The sequence below is a fragment of the Rhineura floridana genome, chromosome 6 (assembly GCF_030035675.1).
Source record: "Rhineura floridana isolate rRhiFlo1 chromosome 6, rRhiFlo1.hap2, whole genome shotgun sequence".
NCBI lineage: Eukaryota > Metazoa > Chordata > Lepidosauria > Squamata > Rhineuridae > Rhineura > Rhineura floridana.
In genome coordinates, this window is record NC_084485.1 from 123,308,924 (window position 1) to 123,333,792 (window position 24,869).

The 24,869-nt window shown below is 42.0% G+C and overlaps 1 protein-coding gene across 2 annotated transcripts in view; it reads right to left on the reverse strand.

Annotated features, from left to right (window-relative positions):
- Positions 1-2,207: 2,207 nt before the first annotated feature.
- SNX7 (sorting nexin 7) overlaps positions 2,208-24,869 on the reverse strand; it is a 72,818-nt gene continuing 50,156 nt past the window's right edge. For both annotated transcript variants that reach the window (XM_061633705.1, XM_061633706.1), the window contains 2 exons: positions 22,494-22,646; positions 2,208-3,375 (listed from right to left, as the gene is read on the reverse strand). In XM_061633705.1, the coding sequence (XP_061489689.1) occupies positions 3,295-3,375; positions 22,494-22,646 (234 nt within the window). In that variant the 3' untranslated portion in view covers positions 2,208-3,294. The remainder of the gene's footprint in view (positions 3,376-22,493; positions 22,647-24,869) is intronic.

Sequence of the window (24,869 nt, forward strand, 5' to 3'; positions counted from 1 at the left end):
GAGGGGATATGAGATTCTGTTATGCCATTCTGTTAATCTTATGGATAAAAAATATATACTACTACCCTCTGTGTGTATGTGCTTATTTTTAATGTTGTTTTAGGCTACTTAGATGTGCAGCAGCCAAGGCCAGCACCATTTGGGCAATGTTATTTAAAAAAGTAACTAAAATGTAATTGTAGCAATTACTTTTGAGTAAAAGTAAAGTAATCAGTTACTTTCAGAGCATTTGTAACGGTAATCACTACTTTGGGGGGGGGCATGTAACTGTAACTTATTACTTTTTAAAAGTAATCTTCCAAGCTCTGGTAGAACCATGCTGGGGCATTTACAGTACAATCCTATGTATGTTTACTCAGGAGTAAGTCCCATTGTGTTCAACATGGCCTATTTCCAGAAAAGACTGCAGACTTTAGTTTGTATCTGCCTCATCCTTTTTCTTTAAAAATAATTTAAACTGTTTGCCTGCAGTTATCTAAACAAAACAGGTAGAACATAAGGATGTTTCCATGAAAATAAGTTGGCAGCTGGGATGATAACAGGGCACTGGGGATGCATGAGCTATGGCCTAAGAAAAAACAATGTCGACAACCAAGAATACTTAAAGAAACAAATCTCCAGAAAGAGGGCAGGATGGGTAATAAACTGACAGAAAAAAACCCTCCAGAAAAGTATATAACCACAGCATGTATATATAAAAAGTTAGTGGCATTTTGATGACAAAAACCTTTGTTACATCATATAATAACACTACAAATGAATTTTGACAACAAGAACTGGTTGGCATAATTCATGCAAGAGTATTAGTAGAAGGAGGATTACTGAATGGCTAATATTGTGAAGCAAAGGAACTTCATGTTTGTGGGTTACTTGTGAGATTCTCCCTTTTACAATTTACAGCTCTGCTGAATAATGAAAACAGAAATAAGAATTAAAAATATATAACAAGGCACTAAAAAACCCATAGCCCTAGTTTGCTCCATTGTCTTTTGCCACAGCTGTATGTGGAGGCCTCGCTGAACAAAAGGGAAACCTCACTAGTTGGCAGAAGGGTCAACCACAATGGAATGGAACAAGTTCTGACAGCAAAGCTTGCACATGAAGATGTGAATATATCTTCATGTTACTTTCTGGCTTTAATTTAAACAGGAACCCCTGAGTACTGAGAAATAGACCTGGAGTCAGTGGGGGCTGGTCTACAAGAGAGAACAGGGCACTGCCCCGCCAACCACAGTCTGCCCCACCCGCCTACCTTCTTATTTTAGAACCAGCCCAGGGGGTGACCCTGGCTGTCAGCTTCCTCCTCCTCCTCAGTGTCACTATTGCCCTTGTAGATCTCAGCAGGGAGCAGGATGGGGGCAACCCTAGAATTCATTGCCTGTCTGTCACTGGTTCTGGCCCCGCCTACTTTTGGCCTTCCTTACATTCTTCCAGTCCCAATGGCCAATAGCCAACTCTGCGTAGAGGGTTGCGTGCTGCATTCACATATTTGTTTACTGGTAAACTATATTTAGTGTCATCATGCCGTCTCCTATTCATGCTTGGCCCTGTCCTACACCAGCACAGTTGCCTCCTTGGCAAAACCGTGCTACACAAGGGACAACGAAGAGCTTTCAGGCCTTCTTTCAGTAGTGCTAGGACTCTAGCTAATTCAATGCACCTGCATGTAACTGACATTCAGGGGTCTTAAGTGTGTGTAACTGGCTGCAGGACTAAATTCTTCATAGGGCTGTCAACAGATTAAATAATGTAAAATGTTATTACCATTTAATCAATACCACCTACTATTGGAAGACCATATTTAATAGTGTCTCCCCCCCATTTGAGCAACACACCAGGAAACAGCAAAAAGAAAGGAAGAAATAGCGTGTCCTTAATTTGTAGATTCAAAAGTGGCTTGCCAGGGGAGGGGGTAGAGCTGCAATGCTAGCTTCCCAACATCAATGTTGCTGCCACTTACTGGGAGGAAGAGGTGCAGGGAAGAGGGAAGATTGGTGTGGTGCAGATGCACTGGCAGAGTGAATCTGGTGCTACCTCTGGTGCGCCCACACTGACCTTCCTACTGTCTTGCTTGTTCCTGTCCTAGTAAATGGCAACAACGCTGCTACCGAGAAGCTAGCCTTGCAGCTCCACCCCAGCAGGAAAGCTGTTTTTATGCAGATTAAAATTTACCATCAATTAATCAAGAGTTTAATTGACTACTAACAAAGAGTACAACCCTTGCCTTTATTAATATAAAATAGCACCATTTGAAAAGTTTTTTCCCAGTGCCATGTACCTATATGGCTGCATGTGTGTTTGTGTGCACACACAGACATACTGGCTTCTTAATGAAGTTTGACAGATAGACAACTTATTTAGAATCTTAAATTTAAATATTTGTTTTCCTGGTGTCAGACATGTCAGACTAATTGGTGAGGAATCTGCAGTTAGCAACATCCACATTCTATCTAGCAGTGAAAGCATCACTGGAATAATTTACTAATAAAAGATTTCACTTGAAAATTGTTATGAAGTTTTATAAATACCCATGGCCAGCTAAATGGGCTGTGCCAGTGAGTATAAAGAGAAAATTAAGATTTAAAAAATCCTCTTAATTTTTTATTAAAATGGAGTTGTTTTTACATATTTAAAATATTTTATATCCAAATTACAGTTTTTGAAAAACAAAACCAAATATATGCAGGATACTGTTAAAAATAAACGCAAACCTCTCTCACACACATATCCATTTCAGACATAATGCCAAAGCATAATTTAGTGTTATGAGAATAGGCCTGGGCGAGCCTTGAGCTCACATACTCCCTCCTCCAGCACAGCCCAAGGAATTTGGAAAATTTTGTTCAAATTTTTATTAACTACTGCTTGTTGTCCAAACCCAACCAACTGTAGTTAATGTTAACTATGGTTAGCTGGAACAAGCCAACTTCAAACCACAGTTTACTAACAAACTATACTATCAATAAACCATAGTTTAGGGTTATGACGTATCGCAGTTAATCTAAAATGGACGCTTCTAAAGTCCTCCTTTTGGCCGTGACAAAGGAGAGGGGTGTGCACAAGCCTGAGGCTTGTCTAGTCTCATCCTTGTAGCCGTCTCTATAGATATATACCATGATTCAAAATATCGTCCAGGACAGTAGAATACCTGAGACTTCATAGATTTGTTTTCCACTGGTCACAGAATTTTAACAGTTCTATGGGATAAATGGATTTGATCTCATACACAGAGCACTTCTTTGGCTAGCAACATTTTAAAGGAAGAATTAAGTAACAGATCCTTGGAGGCAGAAGTCAAGGCCGATCTTCAGATTCTTCTTCCAAGCAAAAGTTTGTTGTTTGAGATGTCAAGAAGGACTCCCAGGTAGCAAGGCACTTCAAACAAGAGGGAAAAAATTAAATTTAAGTTTTGCAAAACTGTAAAAATGTCTCAATGTGCATGCAATAAACCAAGCAATAGAGTGAAATGTTAGGACTCATTAATTTTCCTAATGACAGCAAAATCTTATGTCCATTTAACAACTACAGGGGGTGATGAGCTGTGCTACAGTTTTATACCGGCAAGTTAGTTGTATTGCCCATCGTATCTTGGGTTCAGAAAATCCATTCCTATAAACTAGCTGCTTATTTTGGATACTTTTAATCTGAAAAAGCCTGTATTGATTATTGCCTTTGTGACTCATGTTAACAGACTACAATAAAAGGTCAATTCCTACTGGCTCTCAGGAAGGAAGCTCTTTTGGGAAAGGATACTGAAAAGCCTTCTCCGCCCCCCTCCCAAAAAACATACACACACTTCATCAGTACATCAGTTTGTTCTACAGATAAAGTGTCAGGGAACACAGAATCCTTGGTTTTTCCCCAGAAGTCCAGAACCACATAGTTCAGAGCACATTCCAATGTCTTACTTATTTATTTATAGGTTTTACATCCCACTCTTGAGCCATAAGGCTCTCAGAACAGCTTACAAAAAAAAAGTTCTAAGATGGTGCCTGCCCTTAGGATCACAATCTAAAAAGACATGACACATGGGGGTGGGAGGAAGAATGGGAGGGAGAATGGGAAATCAAGCTCAAGCACAAATTCTTAACGTTACAGTTCTTAAAGTTGCAGTCAATGTCAGCAGCTGTTCTGGCTGTCAGCCCCTCCCCAGAATCACCCCCCCCCCGATCAGATCCAGGAGCAGAGCTGGTGACAACATCCAGGTCAGGAAGACAAAGCAGTTCCTGCCTCACAGTTCTTCCCTCAAGCAGCTGATTTTATGGCAGATTTTGGGCTACGATGATCATGGTTCCTGCCTACTAACACCCTGTTTATGGATTTCTACGGACCCGTGGTTGGAAGAAACGTTTCCAATGTATTGGTCCCAGCCTCCATTTTTGGGGAAACAGTAATGGAATTCTGGACACAATGCTTGCACCGAGTGGGGCAAACAAGTTCAAATTCCTACTATCCCTTTGCATTACATTTCTATGTGCCTGGAATGTTTCCAGACTTGCCTGGGTCATCTCATTGGCCACTTCACAAATAGGTCTTGGGTGTACACCGATCACATTTTAAGAGGACATCTGAAAGGTAATTTGTGAATGCAACTGATGTGATTGCAAACATACCCATGTGTCAAGCAGGTGCACATTACCGCCCAGAGGACTGAGCTTATGGGTAGCATTTTAATGCAATAAACAAATAACTGAAACTCTAACTGGCTATGGCTCCCTTTTGAGTGTGTACTTGGTGACAAGTTCAGATTTGCTGATGTGCAATGTGTGAAATTGCACACATTGAACAATTTCTCAGAACTCAGTGAGCTCTGAGTTCTGTCGATTCTCCTGTCAAGCCAAACAACCTTGTGCCCTCTCATAATGAGGGGCTGTGCATACTAAATTGCAAAACTGTATTCATTTTCCTACAGTCATATTCAGTTTAGTTTTTTCTTCTTCTACTAGCTATCTATTTCGGGGAAAGGCTACTTCAGATGGCAAAGAAAAAGTTGTTTAATTTTTTAAAAAGGAGCACAGTAAATGTTAACTATGGTTATAATCCTGTGCCCACTTCCTTGTGAGTAGAAATGAGTGAATCTCTACAGAGGCACAGATATATATGATAAACTTCTGGCTAAAGCTGATATTTTTTCCAGTGGGATTAGCTCCTTTGACTCTGACTGATCCTTTTCAATCTAGATGGAAAGGACATTGTCCACAAAACTGCTGAATTTCGGTTTTTCTACTGCCACTATTATGGCATTAGGCTATACTAAAGCTAAAACTCGTCTCCCAACGAATCATGGACATTGACCTACAAAATCATTTGAGCTTGGCTGCACTCAAACTATGGAGATTATGCAAGAATGTTCACAACAACAAATTATATGAAAATTTTGTCAATCCCCAAGTATAGAAAAGCTTTCATGCTTGCTAGGCTCAATGTTTTACCTTCTGCGCTTTTAGAAGGCAGATTTAACAAGGCTCCAGTTCAAGAGCGCTCAGAGCTTGGAAAAGTTACTTTTTTGAACTACATCAGCCCAATCCAGTGGCCATGCTGGCTGGGGCTGATGGGAGTTGTAGTTAAAAAAAGTAACTTTTCCAAGCTCTGAGCGCTTATGCCCCTGTGACACTGGAGATGTGGAAACTGTTGCTCATGTGCTCCTGTATTGTCCTTTTTATCAGGAACTCCCGACTTGATCTTATCACCCCAATTCTTCAAACAATCCCTGGGAGGTCTGATGCATTTTATGTAGTTTTTTATGCAAAAAACTTTGCAGTTTAAGAATGTACCTATAGCCAACAGATATTTCTATCAAACTTTAAACAGCGGAGAAATCAGGCAGCTATAGTGAATGCACCAGGGGAGCAGGAGACCTGAACTCCTCTCAGAGATATTGTACTGCCCTACAAACTTGTCAAAATACAAACACAATTTGGGTTGGTCTTTCACAGTCCAATCCGCTTCCTGTGAAGCTTGGAAGAATTTGGTAACATGTGCCTCTGAGCATATGGTGAGTGGTGGCAACATCTGCCATCTCCAAAGATGGAGAATTATATTTTTGTAAGTTTGTTGTTCTTCTTACTTTGTTTCTTTCCTGTGTTACTAATGTTTCTACAGAGAATCTAAACTTGAAAATTTTATTTCCCTCATTATTCATCCTAGAAATCTGTGTCAAATTTATTTTTATTAATTTCAAAGCCTTTCTATTGGTCAATGACATATGATGGTGAAGACAGCCGTTTGTGTTTCAAAATGGACGTTATGTTCTATTTCTGTTTTGGGTATATTAACAGTTGAATCTGAAACTGCAGGTTGATGTAAAATCAGACTGATTACAATATGTTGCTAATTCAGCAATTACTCTAGCTGTTAGAAAAAAAGAGGATGCATGCTTTCCCAGAATCCTGGGAAATGTAGTTAGTGAAGGGTGCTCAGAGTTGCTAGGAGATGCCCTGTTCCCCTCACAGACCTTCAATCAGAGTGGCTGACTGTTAAACCAGTCTCCTCTCAGCACCCTTCACAAACTACACTTCTCAGGATTCTTGCGGGGAAAGCCATGACTGTCTCACGTGAAATCAAAGTCTTGTGTGGGTGTGGCCCTCTGATTAGGCAAGCTTAGCAGCTGTGACTCTGGCTTTTAGAACACTGATGGTTCTTATTGAGCATGCCCGACACTATCATTGAGTTCAAGGCAAATTTTCTTAAATTAATTAAAAATCAGCCAGGCATTTTTTTAACTTTTAAACTCCAGAAGATGAAGGTCAGAGTATGGGACAAGGACAATAATTAGATTGCTGGTACTCTGTGAACATGGCTGATTTTTAATGAATTTCAACAGATTATGAGAACTCGGACAGAAAAGGGCTCTGGGTTTCCCCCCCTCTTTTTAGACTTTGAACTCTTGATTCTCTCTGACTGTTTTGTGTATCGCCATGAAAATTGAGAGGGTTGTTAAGCAAGCATTTCTGAGTTCAGGACTATAAGTCTTTTAAGGTTTTGTTTTGAAATGAGCTTATGGGAAGCGTCAGAATGGCATGGGGGTATTTTCAATTTAACATTGCAGAATGTGAAAAATCCACACTGGCTATAGTACACAGCCACTCTCGTGGGGACTTTTTGCCCACTGGGGTATTTATTCAACACCATGAGAATCATATTATCTCATGTTGCAGCTGTTTCTTTCTTTCTCTGTATAATGTTGATATGTTTTTATAGTTTTAATATTTTATAGTGCTGGTCTTTGACTGTAATAAATGATTGATTGACTGATCAGTTGATTGAATGAGTGAATCAATCAATTTCAGTTTTTCATTTTTCAGTTCTCCACATTCCACATCAGTTCCTCATGAAAATTCATCAGCATTTTAGTGTGAATTTCTCCCAATATACACGTTTGTATGCAAATTTGCTTAATATAGAGATGCAAAGCAATTTCCCCTAATATAATGGTTTTTTGTATGTTGTTCTTCCTAATATATACATTATTATGCACACTTTACCCTAGTATATGCACTTTTGTACACATTACTTGGCTGGAGAACTACATTCCAAAATTGGGGAAAGTGCTAATTGAGAGAGTTTACCGTTAAATGTGAACTGAATTTCTCTCCATCCCTACGTGTGAGTAAGCTCCACTGATTTCACTGGGGCTTCCTTTTGACTTGGCATGCACACGGGGAATCTTTTTCAGCCTGAGGGCCACATTTTTTTCTGAGCAACCTCCAGGGGTCACATGTCGGTGGTGGGTGGAATCGGGTGCAAAAGTGACAGAGCAATAAATATGAATTTTGCTTTTGTACAATAGGTTAGTTTCTTCACACTCACACACCCCTCTCTATCCTCCATCCGGGAAAGCAAGAAGCATTATCAGAGTTCAAGGACATGTCCCTGCCAGGTGAAAACGCTTGAGGTGAGAAGCAGGGCCAATGAGGGGTGTGGCCTGGGGAGAGTTCTGAGGGCCAGACAGAGAGGCCTGGAGCGCCACATTTGGCCCCCAGGCTTGAGGTTCCCCACCTCTGATTTACAGAATTTGTGCTATAGAAAGGACCTCCAGAAGGAAGAGTATAAAGAAGTGAGTCATGAATGACAGTCCTTGCCAACTGATCTCCCAGTGAAATTATGCTATAAAAGAACTGCTGCAACTGCTGCACTTAAGATTTTCCATTATCCAGATGTAATGCAACACAAACAGTGATTATACGAAGGAATAAAATCCTCTTTCAAGGTGGCTGTATAAATATTGAGGGTCTTTCTGCATACATGAAGCATAATCCAAAGCATGTTTACTCTGAAATAACTTCCACTGAGTTCAGTGTGTTTTTCTGATGCATACAAGACTTTGAAGTGTGGTTGGACAGTGAAAAAAGTGGATAAGAGAAAAATCAACTCATTTGAAATGGTTGGAGAGCTTTGTGGATACCATGGACCACAAAAAAGACAAATAATTGGGTGTTAGAACAAATTAAACCAAAACTGTCACTAGAAGCTAAAATGATGAAACTGAGGTTATCATACTTTGGACACATAATGAGAAGACATGATTCACTAGAAAAGACAATAACGCTTGGAAAAACAGAAGGGAGTAGAAAAAGAGGAAGACCAGACAAGAGATGGATTGATTCCATAAAGGAAGCTACAGATCTGAACTTACAAGATCTGAACAGGGTGGTTTACAACATATGCTATTGGAGGTCACTGATTCATAGGGTTGCTACAAGTTGTGATCAACTTGAAGGCATATAACAGCAGCAGCAACAACAACATTTTCAGATTAAGTGTGCATAGGAAGTGTACAGCTTGCAAATAATTACAATTATGATGGTTAAAAAATATTTAACATCTGGGGTTACATCCAACTGTGCCCTTCCATTCACAGGACTATTGGTCCAGCAAAGAGAGGAGGTGATTTTTATTAATTCCCTTTTCTTCTATAGGACCTTGCAATCTGAGGCTGAGCCCCCCCTCAGCCAGTATGGAAGGGGGCTCAGGGAGAAAGGGGAATTGGCAAAATTGGCCTTCCCTCCTTTTCTGTCGGTGGAGGCGTCCACGAAAGGAAGGGGACAATTAGATCCAACCCTCACATAATGGCAGGACAGTGAGGAAAGAGTGCTTTTCACAACTTTTACAAAAAGCATTCTTAACAATTCCCAGATTGTGCCTCTTGGGTGTAGAATGTTCTCAGCCTATGATTTTTGGATGGCCAGAGGAACAAACCAGTTTGTTCCCATTGTGCAGTTTCTATTCACTGCAAATGTGCCCTGCGAGAAAGATGTGCTTTTTAAAGGGTTCTCATTAAGTTCAATACGGTTGGCTCCTGAATAAGTGCCTCCACTGTTGGAGGCATTATGCCACTGAATGCCAGTTGCTGGGAAGTACCAGTGGGGAGCATGCTGTTGTGCTCGTTTCCTGCTTGCAGGCACCTGGCTGACCATTGTGAGAACAGGATGCTGGACTAGAGGGGCCTTTGGTCTGATCCAGCAGGACGTTCCTTATGTTCCTATCTACACTTGGGATTCAAGCCTACGCCTATTTATTTGGAAGGACCAAACTACATGTTACTCGAGTGCAAGATGTTTCTTTCACAAATATGCAGTCTGTGTGTGTGCGCGCGCGCACATGCATGTGTGTGTGTGAGGATCTAGACCAGCCTTTCCCAACCAGTGTGCCTCCAGATGTTGTTGGACCACAATTCCCATCTTTCCTGACCATTGGCAATGCTGGCTGAGGCTGATGGGAGTTGTGGTCCAACAACATCTGGAGGCACACTGGTTGGGAAAGGCTGATCTAGACTGAAACCCTGACATGATGGCATGGACATTTATGTGTTTATTATTTTATTTCAGTTATTTTTATCCCACTTGTCAAGACAAAGGCCCTTTCAAAGAGACTCACATTAAAAACTGATAATAAAAAATGCAATAAAATGATGTCACCAATCCAATCATTAAAACCACATGGAAATTAGACATTTTTGAGAAAAAAAGCCTAAAAGCTAACAGAGCAGCACAAAAGCCAACACAAGATATACATCAGAATTACAACCAGCCTGCATCATCAGATTAACGATATAAAAACAAGTTTAAAAACATACAGAGTACCTAACCATTGGTGGATTGCAAAAGGGCCTGCATAAATGAAAATAGGGATGGGGCCAAACAGATCTCCTGGGGGAGGGAGTTTCACAGGAGAGAAACCAGCACTGAAAAGGTCCTGTCCTGTGTTCTCACCAGCCTGATCATACCCACTACTGGCTCTGATCTGGATTAGGACCCCTGCACCTGCTATCTGCATGGGGGGAAAGCTCCTCATCTGGATCAGCCCCCCTGTGGTGGCTCTTTGTGATAGAAACGTCTGCACTGAAGGGTGAACCACATGATTAACCTAACATGCTGGGCCTTGGTCCTACTGAGTTCATTGGCACTTAGTTTTTCATAGGCTTGTTTAAGAGTAAAGCTTAATAGTGCAACCCTGTACATGTCCACTCAGGAACAAGCCCCACTGACTTCAGTGAGACTTACTCCCAGGTAAGTATATATAGAGCCACAGCTTTAGCTGCATTAATGAAAGTTGTGGATCCAAAAGTACACACTCAAGGTCACTGAATGTATAAGTTATTCCTTATAGCCTTTCCCCATAAATGCATAATTGAAATAATTGCATATTTTTCCTATTTATGCCCCTTTAGATTGTAAGCTACTTGGGGTATGGATTTTTCAAACCTGTTCTTTGTAACACACATGCTGTACATAGACGGCACTATGTAAAACATAAAATAAAGTCAGAGTGTTTCCGGTATACCTTTAGGGCAAAAATGATTTTGTGCTAAAGATTTGAATACAGAAACCGGGGTGACAGCAACTAACAAATATATAAAGGTGTGATCTTTATGGACATGTTGCACAGATCCTTGTTTGATTAGCATCTCCAGTCCATCCAACTGTATAAAGAGACCACTGAATAAATTCTAAGGTAGCCACAACTGTGGAGAGGACTCAAATGCTCTCATGTAACATTGGCCAAGGGATTGCTTTACTGATCTCAGCCCAGCATAATGGATCACACATGCATTGCAAAGGTTCAAAAATTACTGCACATTTGTAAATACTTCATAGTACTTCCTAATGCTCCAGACAGGATTGTGGTGTAATTATTGTAGTTGCTAATGAACTATAAGCACAGCTGCCTGCAATATTAGAACACTTTCCGGGTTTTCTCCTAAAGCTGATGTTGTAGTTTATATGTTATATAACACTCAGGTGTAATGTGCTATTTCAAGCAAGCTCCCTCCATTTCATTTTTGTGTAGTTAGCTTTTCCCTATGACCCATAACAGTTTTATGAATAATTAGACTCCTAAATTACAAATCCAGTTGTACACATGTAAATGAAATCTCCTCTGAACATTTTACTCTCTCTTGTTAGTGTTAATGGTCCTTTATCTGGAATCAACCTCCCCCCTTTTTTTCCTTTCGTGTGAAGGGACTGGAATAAAATAATTTCAGAGCAGTTCTAATGCATGCCTCAGAAGTAATGTCACTTTTGCAGCTGATGTTTTTGCAGAAGAAAAAGCCCAGAGAGCCTGAGGGACAGAGACCTACTTTTGTATTTATATGGTTAATTATATATCTCGTCAGCTGGATCAGGGCTCTGATCTCCGACAACAAAATAAGCTACAGAAGGATCTGAATTTTGGAGCACACATTTGGTTACATAAATGAGGGTAAGCTTTAAAAACTCAGTAACTTATGTAAGTAAAAGAGGCTCTAAATATTTGCATTGAAAGGTTGCGTTATACTGTTGCTTTGAAGATGAGCCGCTTACTATGATTTTAATTTTTAAAAAATCTCTCATTTTGCCAGTTATACATGAGAGCTGTTTTAATGTTGTGCAAACCACTGCCTCTTCATACTTAAACTCATGTCTACACAGTGCTCATTTGGGGGATTGCTTGTTCTTACAACAGTGCATCTGATTATTGCAATGGTTCCATGTATTGCTGGAGTTAGAGGTTAGTACTCCTGATCACTTGACTTGGTCTGCTCCACGATTTCATGTGTGATTATGGAGGCCTGCAGTCTCACAATCCTGACTTAGCTGGTACAATAAACAAAAGGACTATGAGTTGCATCTAACATAACACTAAGTCAGGGTCCCATCAGCACAATGATTAACTCTAGCACAGCAGGACTTCTCCCCTTTCCTCCCCCTTAAATCTGTTATAGGATTCCCCCAAACCTCCAGAGCAGATTTGGGGAAGAGTACAGGGAACACATGGGTGGGAGAGATGAGACGGGGGCGGACCTGTTGCGCTAACGGTAATCCTTACACTGATGGGATGCATTAGTAGAATACCACCCACTGTCTGAATCTTGAGTGTTCCTAGTACCAGCTTTGACGCTTCAATAGCTAAGGGTTATATGGCCATTACAGATTGTCTAACCCTAAAGCAAGGGTGTGCAACCTTCCTTGTCCTGACGGCTGCATTCCCTCTTGACCAACCCTGTGGGGCCACATACCACTAGTGGACATAGCCAAGAAAAAGTGGATGTGGCCAAAGTGGGTGTGGCTAACCCTCCCACATATACTCACATGCTTACATACAGCTGTGACCCTCCCCCCCAAAAAATGCCTCCATGCTGCAGTTAGGGCTTGAAAATGGTTTGTGTGCATCCAATAGGAGGAGGCTTTTTGCAAATCTAATTGCAGCAGGGGAGGCAAGCTGTGGGCTGGAAGGGGTGGCCCCAGGAGCTGATCTGTCATATGGACTGCTGGTTCCCCACCTCTGCCCTGTAGTGTAATTCCTCCCACCTAAAGCAACCTTAACAGATCATGATAAGCCCATGTGTGTATATACATTAACTTTTGACTTTCAACCAAAGCAATTTATTTGGGCTTTTGCTCAGTCCAGAGATCTGGCAATTTGGGACCCTTTCCACACTTAACCATTTTTTTGAGCAATGAATGCTACAGTATTATCCATTTGTTCTGCACAGGTCCTTCACACTCCATGCTATGCTTGCACTGCAAGCGCATCACTTCTTCAAGCACTCAGAAGTACAGTTATTTTGTACCTGGGAAAGCATAAGACTTCCATTGCATAGTGTGTCCATTGCTGCTGTGATTCATGTATGAAATGTAGTTGCCCAAGGGTCACGGGCGCCTACTGGATATTTTCCTCTTGATGCCACACTCCCTTCCTGCCCCCTACTGGCTTAAGTCAGTGTGCTGCCAGTGGGTGAGAATGTTGATCTTGGACAAGATCTTGATTCCGCTCAGCCGTGGAAACTTGCTGGGTGATCCTGCGTAATCACTTTCTCCCAGCTTGACCTACCTCAAGGGTTGTTGCGAGGCGGAAATGGGATAATCCCATATTATTATTATTATTATTATTATTATTATTATTATTATTATTATTATTATTATTATTATTGTCTTTATTTATACCCCGCCATCCTTCCAAAACTGGAACTCGCGGTGGCTTCCAGATAAACACATATAATTAAAACATAGAGTCTAGATTAAAATAAAATTAAACTAATTCCAATATTAAAACCATTCATACTTATAGCAAAAAGAGAATCAAAAAACCAGTTTAAAAACTGAGGAATTAAGCATTAGCAATGCAGTTCCCATCAAGCCCTATCTTTAGCAGCCGTCAATACCAAAGGCTTGTTGGAATAGGTCTTTGCTTGACACCGGAAGGACTGCAAGGGGGGGGTCATTCTTACTTCCCTAGGAAGGGAATTCCAAAGCCTAGGGGCAGCCACCGAGAAGGCCCTATCATGCGTCCCCACCAGTTGTACTTGAGAGGGTGTGGGTATTGAGAGAAGGGCCTCTCCTGAAGATCTCAGGGCCTGGGCAGGTTCATACAGGGAGATACGGTCTGATAGATAGCCTGGACCTAAGCCGTATAGGGCTTTATAAGTCATCACCAGCACTTTGAATTGTGTTCGGAAACAGACTGGCAACCAGTGGAGCTTTTTTAACAGGGGTTGTATGGTCCCTGTAACACGCCTCAGTTAACATTCTGGCTGCAGCACATTGCACCAACTGAAGTTTCCAAACAGTCTTCAGAGGCAGCCCCACGTAGAGCGCATTACAGTAATCTGTGGGATGTAACTAAGGCATGTGTCACCGTGGCCAAATCAGACGGCTCAAGGAACGGGCGCAGTTGGCGCACTAATCTTAATTGTGCAAAAGCATTCCTAGCTGCCGCCAAAACCTGGGATTCCAAGTTTAAAGCTGAGTCCAGGAGCACACCCAAACTGCGAACCTGTGTCTTCAGGGGGAGTGTAACCCAGCCAGCACCGACTGTATCTCTATTCCCTGATTCGCCCTACAACTGACCAGGAGCACCTCTGTCTTGTCTGGATTAAGCTTGAATTTGTTCGCCCTCATCCAGTCCACCACTGACGCCAGGCACTGGTTTAAAACCGAGACAGCTTCCTTGGAATTAGGTGGAAAGGAGAAATAGAGTTGGGTGTCATCAGCATATTGATGGCACCGAACCCCAAACCCCTGGACAACCTCTCCCAGCAGTTTCATGTAGATGTTAAATAGCATAGGGGACAAAACTAAACCCTGAGGGACCCCGCAGGCCAACGGCCAAGGGGTTGAACAGGAATCCCCCAGCACCACCTTCTGAGTTCATCCCTCCAGGAAGAAATGGAGCCACTGCAAGACAGTGCCCCCAAGTCCCATCCCCGCAAGGCAACCCAGAAGAATACCATGGTCGATGGTATCGAAAGCCACTGAGAGGTCCAGCAGAACCAACAGGGACACACTCCCCCTGTCCAGTTCTCTGCGTAGGTCATCCACCAAGGCGACCAAAGCCGCCTCTGTCCCATAACCAGGCCAGAAACCAGACTGAAATGGATCCAGATACTCTGTTTCATCCAAGAATCCCTGGAGCTGGGAGGCCACCACACACTCTATTACCTCCCCCCAAAATGGAATATTGGACACTGGCCGGTAATTATCCATTACAGAGGGGTTCAGGGAGGGCTTTTTTAACAAAGGCCTTACAACTGCCTCCTTTAGACAACCTGGAATTCTGCCTTGACATTAGGAGGCATTAACCATTCCCTTCACCCACTCAGCCAGTCCCTCTCTGGCACTTTTTATAAGCCAGGAAGGGCAAGGGTCAAGCAGAGGTCACTATTAGATGAAGGGCAAGTTTTTGTGGCTTTGTGCTAGTAGAAAGCCATTCTGCTTGTACAAGGTGGGGCACCCAATTCTGCCAGTCCCTCTGACCCACTGCAGCCACTTGTATGGGCTATAACACAGAGAGCTTCAGTAGATAGTGGGGATTGATGAAAATTGTGTACCATGCAAATGGAAGCACAAAGCCACCACTGGATATAGTTGTAAGCTTATCCCCCTCTCCCCAGTGGCTATGCACTCCCTGCTGTACAACCCCTTGCTGCAACACTCATCCAGGGAGATCATCTCACAATGAAATGAGCAGTATATATACAGAGAAGTGTTGCTTTTCAGCGCGACTGATTTCATCTCGACTTCAAACTGTTTGACTCTCTCTCTCTCTGGACGTACACCCCTTCAAGCAAGATGATGTGATTGCTAATGAAGCTATCCATTGAAATGATGAATTAAACATTATAGATATGGAGCGCTATGGAGAACAGCAGAAAACTCATATGTTCTTGTCGCAGGGGAGGCCCTGCTGATATGTGATAGTACAAACACAATCGTGCTGGTTACCTGCTGGTTTGTGCACAGCATGCTGTTCTTTTATTGTTAAGCAGGCTGTATTTGTGTGCCCATGTTTTTATAATACCCATCATGGTGTGGGGTTGTTAGGGTGTGGTGTGTGTGTGTATGTGTGTGTGTGTGTGTGTGTGAGAGAGAGAGAGAGAGAGAGAGAGACAGACAGACATAAAAAGGCACCTGCTACACAAGCTCTGAGGGATGCATGCACAGTATTTGTGTTCTCACCATGCCCGCACAGTACTTGATTCTCACAATGCACGCACAGCATTTCATTTATCATCACACAGCATTTAATTTCTCATTGTATGATTACTCAGTGCTTGGTAACTGGCAAGCTGAATGGATGTCTGATTACCGTGAACGGCACTGTGTTTTGCAAGGATATGGAAGTTCTGCCTGTGATGGTTCATTCATTCATACATGCAGGTTGCTGCTGCATCATGAACCATTCTCAACAAACTGTATTTTTCATTGTGCCAGAGGGGCAAAGTGACCTCCGTGAGTGACAAATTCTCCATTGACCCTGGATGGGTCCAATTAACCCTGATCAGCATAGAAAATGTTTGCAATGCTAAAAAACCTAAGAATCATGCAAATCAAGGCTGGCATAAACAAGATTACTGGTATTATGAGAAGGCCATGACGAAGTGCAATGTTTTAAAGCTGGGACTCATTCATGCAAAAATGGGACAAGTATGCTCTTTTTCCCAACAGCGACCTTTGTTTTTATTGTATTTTTAATTTTTTAATCCTATGGTGGTTGTTTTTAACGTTTTATAAACTGCTTTGATGTTTTTAACGAAATAGCAGTATACAAATATTTTTATAAATAAGTAAGTAAGTAAATAAATATTTCTCCACAATGCCAAAAATAATGAAATATTAGTAATAATAAAATATCTCACTTAGCATAGAAGGGGACAATAGCTCTCATGAATACATTAATTCCTCTTTTGCCCTGAAAAACGTTAGGCTTGTAGTCTTTACTACTGACTTCCACTGACAGGGTGGGTGAGACAGCAGGCTAATTTTCCTTCCACTTCAGAAAAACGTAAAAAGGAATGAAAGAAAAGCAAAAGTTTTGATAAGTTCTTTTGCAAGGGTTGAGAAACATAGGGCCATTTCATACGTAGCGCGATTGCCATTGTGGCCAGTTTGCCACTGCAGAAGGCATGGAACATCCGTAATGTCACTTTGGTAACGCCACTGCATACATCATGCAGGTGCGTTCCTCACCAGGAAGGGGGGAAGATGTTGCATGAAGAACCTACATGTTGGAACTACCAATTCAAAGCAAAACACTCTAAAGAGCCTTGTTTAGCTATTTGCGTGACTGTCTGTGGTGGGTAAAAATCATCACCATGTAGATCAGGTAGGGAAGTGTTTTGAAAATCTATTGTTAGTTCTGTGTTCTTTCAAAACTTCAATGTGTCAGGGCTAATGATGTGTAATGTAAGAGATTAGAAGAAAAAGCCAGAGGCTAGGGATCAAAACATAGTCCAGAAGTTGGGGCCAGACCCACTGAAAACTGCTGTTGCCTAGGCAAAATTCTTCCTTGCCTTAGGAGGAAGTTAGTGCTGGCGTTGGTGGGTAGAGTCATTCCAAACCTAGGGGCACGTCATCACCCAGAGAATATTGTGCCCCACAGCCATGGTGGCTCAACACATAAAACTGCAGTGACATAACTCCATGGGTTGTAGTCCTAGCAGTTCCTGACACAATGTGCCTCAAAGTGTTCTTGGGCAGAGCAATCCCGTGGTTTTAAGAGAGTGGGAGGCGATGGCAGAAGATCCAAATCTTCCAAGGGTAGAAGGAAGGGTGGAGCCACATTCCCACCCCCACCCTCCCATGTTCTCGCTCTCTCTTTTTAGGATTTCCCTCCCATTGGAATCAGTGGGAGAAGACATTACTTGTTTATATCCTGCTCAAAACCAAAATAGGCTTCTAAAAACCAATTACATAAACATTCAAATTAAAATACACAAATTAAAATACACAATGAAAGCAATCCCAGTAGAACACAGCAATTAAAACTAGAAACATAGATACATAAATACATACGCCAGCTTCAGGGCTGACATCTCTCTCTCTCTCTCGGAGCATGTGAGGGGAATGAGAAGGCTTTGTATTCTTCAGATCCAAGCCTTCCCCCCAATCTGCCCCTAACATCTCCCCCTTTTTTTGCCTCTACTGATGTTGGAGCTCCATCTATGGTAACGGAAAGGCCATGAAGGTTTCCATGACTTGGTGGAGCCCTGTGAGATCAAATCTCACTCTCTAAGGGCGGACCCCTCTCTCAACCTTCAGAGAGGGAGATCTGAAGCATCCTTGGAATGCTGGATACTAGATTCTAGGACACCCTCCCAGGGACTGTAGGATTGCAGCCTTCGTTCCTGATAATGTTGTTTGTGGGACAGTAACGTTTGAGGATGTATCTGTCCTTCCACTATGTATTTTGAGGCCTAATTTTCATTTGTTGGGGCTGTAATGTAAGGGAATCTGGCACACGTTTATTTCTGAGGCTGCTTTGGTTCTGGGGTATTTCTGTAACAGGGAATGAAACAGAAAATATTAACAATGACCTTCCCTTCTGACAATGAGCGGTAGCTTTTGTTTATTAAAAACTGAAAGTCCTCTTACACTTTCAGTGGTATCTCAAAAAGACAACTCAGTTGTGGTTATGTTAATATGGAAACCTAAATGGATATAATAGATTGGCATTGCAACACAATCCTATGCATGTTTTCTCAGAAGTAAGTTCCACTTATTTAATGGGATTTACTCTCAGGCAAGTCTACATAGGATTGCAATTTAAGGCAGATGATAAGGGCTGCAATCCTGTGCATGCTTACCTGGGATTGGAGTCATCTCATTGAAACATATGGGTAAACATGCTAGGATTGCAGTGCTAATCGTTTTAAAGATGTTAATTGGTTGACAGTGCTAACTGAAACCAATGGGACATTTGCCATGTGGTCCAAAGGGATGTGAATAGCAATCTGTTTTGCTAGGGCTCTTGAGACAAGCTTTAGGCCGTTAGTAAGAGAGAACAGAATTCCACTGGCACAGGGGAGAAAGAAATCTTAGCTACAAATAGTTATACATAGGAAGCTGCCTTATATGGAATCAAACCACTGATCCCTTGAACTCAGTATTGTCTATACTCTCCATGGTTTCAGACAGGGGACACTCCCAGCTCTACCTGGAGAGGCTGGGGATGCTTCAGAGCAGATAAAGCACCACAACTCATTTCAAACCTCTGATCAGTTCACAGGTGCACTCTGCTGAAGTACTTCATATACTAGCAACATTTATCTGGCTTAAGGAGGATAAGACCCATTTTTTCATACTAGCTAAATGGGGCTTGACAGACAAAAGTACATCAGAAAGCATGCTGAGCAACTCTACGGTCACATCTTTACCCCAGTCTTAATCAAGGAGAAATGATATTTTAGAAATACTAAAATAGTTTGCAATGCTTTTACCGCCTCGGATCATTGTGACCTTTTCATACATCTGGATATAGTTGCACACAGGGCTGAAGACACCCAACATTTCAACAGCCGGAACAAATGACATGATTTTTGCATATGTTTAATACCAATATGTAAGTGAAGAGGCAGCGTGTTTGTTAGGAGAATGAACTGTGAGCCAGGAAATCATTGATTCAAATCTCAATCTACCCAAGAGGTCATTAGGTCTCTGTAGGCAAGGGACGGTCCTCACAGGCTCAGCTTCCCATCTATAGTAAGGTGACAGTAAATGCTGGCCTATGTTAGAAGGTTGTTGGAGGGTTGTTGGAGGCTGATGAAGCTCAGGAAACCTTTGATGTTTCCTGGGGGGAAATTGTGAAGACACAGAGAATTTTCCTGAGCCAATCCAAAACTGTCTCAAAAAACTATCACTCTGTCCCCTTGCCATCACCCCCTCTGGCACACACTCTTCATTTCCCCTTCCCTTTACACTGGCATCAACCTGCAGGAAGAGAAAAGGGGGGATTTTCTCCTCCCTTTCCTCTGTCACCTTAATAATGTGCCAGAGTATGAGAGACTTTGTGGGAGTGTGGATGTCTCGTTAAAAGCACGAGGTGGTGAGGAAGCCAGGAATTCCTCTCCAGCTTTGGGTTTTGATCTGGGCTGGGGGAAATCAGGGCTTGTAACATTCTCCTCTCAGTTTGAAGGTGATTTTATGAACCCTCCAACATTTGTCTCTGAGCTTGACAAACCCTTCTGGCTTATCTAATGTGACATGCTTGGAGTTTGCCCTTCATGCACACACCATACACACACACATACACACACAGCTCCGTCCCCCCAGGCTGATCAACGCAGGTCAGTTAAGGAAGGGGGAGGAGATTATCACTCCATCCACTCATCAAATTATCATTCTGATGACTGGGGAAGGGGCAATTTGTATCCCACAGCACTCTTGAGAATCCCAGAGTATCACAATGCACTCTGTCTACTTGATTTTCACCCGTTTATTGTTGCTGCTAAAATTGGTTGGGTCTTGGGGCATGATGATGATAATAAAATAATAATAATAATAAAATAATAACAACAACAATAATAATAATTTGTTCTTGTTTAGAGCAAGAGAAGGAGGGCAAGAATGATGTAGTGCACTCAAAAGTGGCAGGTGAATGGCTGTGAAGCTTAAAATGGATTGCCCGGTTCTGAGTGGCTGCATCAGCCTATCAATGCTGGGGATGCATTAGAGCAGGAATTGGTGCAGTGGCAGGCATTCTAGGAATTTCACTTTAACCATTCATTTACTCAAAAGCAAACACATATATTTGGGTTGCAAGTCCTTTCTTTTCTCCTATAAGGAAACAAAAATTGCCTCAAGACCTGTCTGTGAACAGTCTAATAATTTTAGAGCACAACATTTGTATGACTAGCTTTGGGGCAGGCATCTCTGACAGAAAATCCAGAAGTCACATGAGGATAGAAGGAAGCTGAGGAAATGTTAAGGGACAATAAACCTTTGGATGCCAGACAACGTTTTGATCTTGATCTATAACAGCAGACCATCAAAGCACCTTGCCCCTCTCCGACTAATTAAACAGCCCTGATTATCGAGCTCTGTCTTTCCAATTACATTTTGTTGAAATCATCTGTAAATTCAGCACACAGAGGTCAGATGAAAACCCATATTGGAGGGAAACATATTAGAATACACCAAGGTTTAGAGACTATATTTTTAAAAAGAAACAAATTAATAAGGTGCTATCAGGCAGAAATTATAGTAAGTTACTTTTAGAAGAAGAAGAAAGATGGTTAAATGGGACTGGGTCCTTAGCATTTTACAGCAACTAGAAGACTCTTATAGATAAAATATTATCTTTCATATATACTCCTTATTACAATGGTCACATTTGACTTTTACACCATGGTTTAGTGTGACATGGAGGAGCAGCGACACAATACAAGGAGCCCTGAGCAAGCAGGCTCCTCTCTCCTCATGTATGGCTGTGGGGAGTAACTCAGAAGCATTTAGTTTTGCTTCTGGTTAATCATGGTTTGCTGTGTGGTCTGGTGTGGCAAACTGATTAATGTAAACATCTGTTGGAGGTCACTGATACATAGGGTCGGCATAAGTCAAAATCAACTTGAAGGCACATAACATCAAGAACTGATCAGTTTCAAACAAGCCTACTTCAAACTATGGGCTATGAAGCCGGCTTGTTAAATCTCACCACACTTAAAAAAAGTAAAGGTGTCCCCGCACTTGTAGTGCGAGTCGTTTCCGACTCTTAGGGTGACGTCTTGCGACATTTACTAGGCAGACTGTATATATGAGGTGGGATTGCCAGTTCCTTCCCCGGCCTTTCTTTACCCCCCAGCATATGCCGGGTACTCATTTTACCGACCACGGATGGATGGAAGGCTGAGTGGACCTTGACCCCTTTTACTGGAGATTCGACTTCCTCCTTCTGTTGGAATCGAACTCCGGCCGTGAGCAGAGCTTCAGCTGCATTACCGCCGCTTACCACTCTGCCCCACGAAGGATCACCACACTTAGGTTAACCATAATTCCAAATGGGATGACATGGCAAATTGTGGTCAACTAAAAGTGGAAGCAAAGGATTACATACTCTTCCTCTTGGCTGCATGGGGAAGCTCATGGCTTCCTGCAACTCATCCCTGCTTGTACGTGCCACATAGAACCATAGTGTAGTGGGATGTGTGAATGCAGCCAATGGCTGTAAGAAAATCAAATGTGTGCCTTTTAATTAGTTTTTTTCCATGCCCTGCCCAGATGCCTTTAGCCTGACATTTAGTAGTTTAGTAGATGAAGCTTTTTTCTGGTATGCAGATAGATAGCATTACCTGCTTGATTTCTATGTTGGATTGCTGTTTAAGGCACAGCAACAGAGCCAATAAAAACAGATGGCAGTTCTAATCTACTTCTACTTTCAATCTCAGCCACACCAATGAAAAGTTGCCACACTGATTAATTAACTAAAGCCCTCAGCGATTAAACTACCGATCAAATCTCACAGTCCTTTTTTTACACAGCCCTGCAAGATAAAGTATTCCTGTTAATGAAATCTTGGAGCAAGAAAAATACATGTGCCCATTCTTGTGCTTTGTAAAACAAGACTGCCCTCTGTTGACAGTAAATTCAGAAGCAGCTTGAGCATACAGTAGCTAATGGAAAGGCCTGTTTGCATTTTTAAATGTCTCTTCCCCACCCTATTAGAAATGATTCCTTTTATTAGAAAACTATACAGAAAAAGTAAACAACTGCATACCTTTTTTGAAAAGTGACTCTCACCTGTTCATAATAGTGGATATTATTCTCTGCCGCATTGCTAAAAGCCAGCTTCATGTCAAGACGCATGCTTTCCTTCCATCTATCCCAGTCAGCCTTCAGAGCATTATTGGCACACTCCACTTTGTCTTCAAGTTTTCCAATCTCTTCCGATAGCTAGACCAAAAAAAAAAAAAAGGTAAAAAAAAAAATCAGACTAAGAAATTGGGAGGAAAGACCTCCTCATCAAAAACCCAGTCATGGAGACTTTGTTGGGATCAAAACAAGGACTTTGTTATATTTCTATATTTAAAAAAACTATTATTTGTTGAAACTCTGGTTCCTTGGGAGATTGGTTGACAAGCTTCCCTGAAGGACTGCATGGCTGCTGCAGCTGACTGTCTCGTGTCATATGCAGCTGCAGGAAAGTGTTAGCGTTGTTCTAGGTTGTTCCCTTCTGTTCATGGACAACAGCAAGGCCCTGCAGAAGGATTTCTTCTTTTCTTTTTCCAGAAGTTTTCCTGTCTTTGACATCTACATGTCAGGCACAGCTTTTTCCTGTATGAAAAGGAAGCCTTTGGCTTTACATGTAAAAAGGATCATAGGTGTCTTAGTTGACCAGAAGTTGAACATGAGCCAACAGTGCGATGTGGTTGCTTATAAAACCCCTAATGCAGTCTTAGGCTGTGTTGACAGAAGCATACTGTCCACAGCATGGGAAGTGATGGGTCTGCTCTGTTCTGCACTGGTCAGTACTTCTGGGCACCACATCTTATGGGCATTGACAAACTGGAGCATGTCCAGAGGAAGGGAACCAGGGCAGTGAGAGATCTGGAAACCAAAGCTGCATTCAGACATGGGGTTTATTGCATTAGTTTTACTGATTGGTAGGGCTTCTGTCCCAATTTCAAACATTCCTTTCATACTGCAGTATCTGTTGCATTATGGAATTGTGGTTTTTTTGACCGATATACCGCCATGTCTCATTCACACCACTGAGCATGATATGACACAACAATGAAGTCACTGACATGTCACTACTCTTCCACTCTTTTGGCACATGCACACTTCTGTTCCCCCATGAAAATTACAGGAAAGAACTCTATGCCGGTATACTGTTCCAAATTTCGTCACTTTACTTCAGCAGTTTTCTGGGTTAATGGGGTTGCAAACAGTTTTTTTTCCTGCAAGCAATTACCCAGAAATGAGTGCTAAACTTCAATGATATTCTGCTAAATTTCCAAAGCGGCTTTTAAGTCCTGTGAAAGATCAAATAAAATATGGAAATTATCAAGGAAGGAAACGTGGGGGAAACAGAATACACTACAGCCCAAGACCTATGAGGAATGGTTGAAAGAGGTAGGTGTGTTTAACTAGGCATGAGGGGAGGCATGATAGCTGTCTTCAAATATTGGAAGGGCTGTTGTGCAGAAGATGGAACATGCTTGTTTCCTCTAGGCCTAGAACCATTGGGTGGCATTTGAAGGGAACTAGATTTCAGGTAAACTTTTGGAGAAGCCTCCTCATGACAAGAGATGTTCAGTAGTGGAACAAAATGCCTCGGGAGAGGAGGGCTCTTTTGCGGGAGTATTTAAGCAGAGGCTGGATGGCTGAATGTCAGAGGTGCTGTAGTAGTTGCATCCTGTATTGAACAGGCGGTGAACTAGAGGACTCTAGAATTCTATTATTTTATGGCACAGCCCTCTAGTTTCCACGCCTGACCTAGCCTGTAACTAAGCCCAGGCATGTGCAACTGAAACAACCCCATATTGCTTCCCTGTTTACCTCCTGCTTCTCCTTACCTTCCTCTGTTGTTTCCATGCATTCAATCTCAGATTGTAAATTCCTCGGGACAGGGACCTATTCTGTGTCATGTGTTCCATCTTACCAGAAATGTTTTTCTGGAGTTTAACTCAAGATGTCAGTATGCATCCTTCTTCTGGTGCTTCCAGTATTTTGAAGGCTGGGAAATGAGTCTCCCAACTTTCCCATTTGTCTTCCAGGCTGCACTATCCTCCTGAACTAACTGAAAGAAAGGAATAGCATTCCCTGGAAGGGGGACATTTACCTGGCTGTTTTCAAAGCATGCTGCAGTTGAGCAGGCCTGAACACCAGAATGTTTTTTAAAAAGAAAGAAAAAGAGGAACCCTTCAACACCTCATTTTATTGCAAATTAATGAACACTTCCAAATGTTCACCCCAAACACAAATCATTGACCCCCAGATCTTTGGGGGAGGGCCCCCCACTCTGTGTGCGTGCATGGATCTCACACACAGAGATACACTTTATTTATTTCTCTGAATTCAGCTTCAACAGGAGCAGAGACCACAGAGATACTGAAATCTTGGGACAATTATGGAATGGAGTTGAGATAACCTCGTCAATCCTAAGATTTCTGT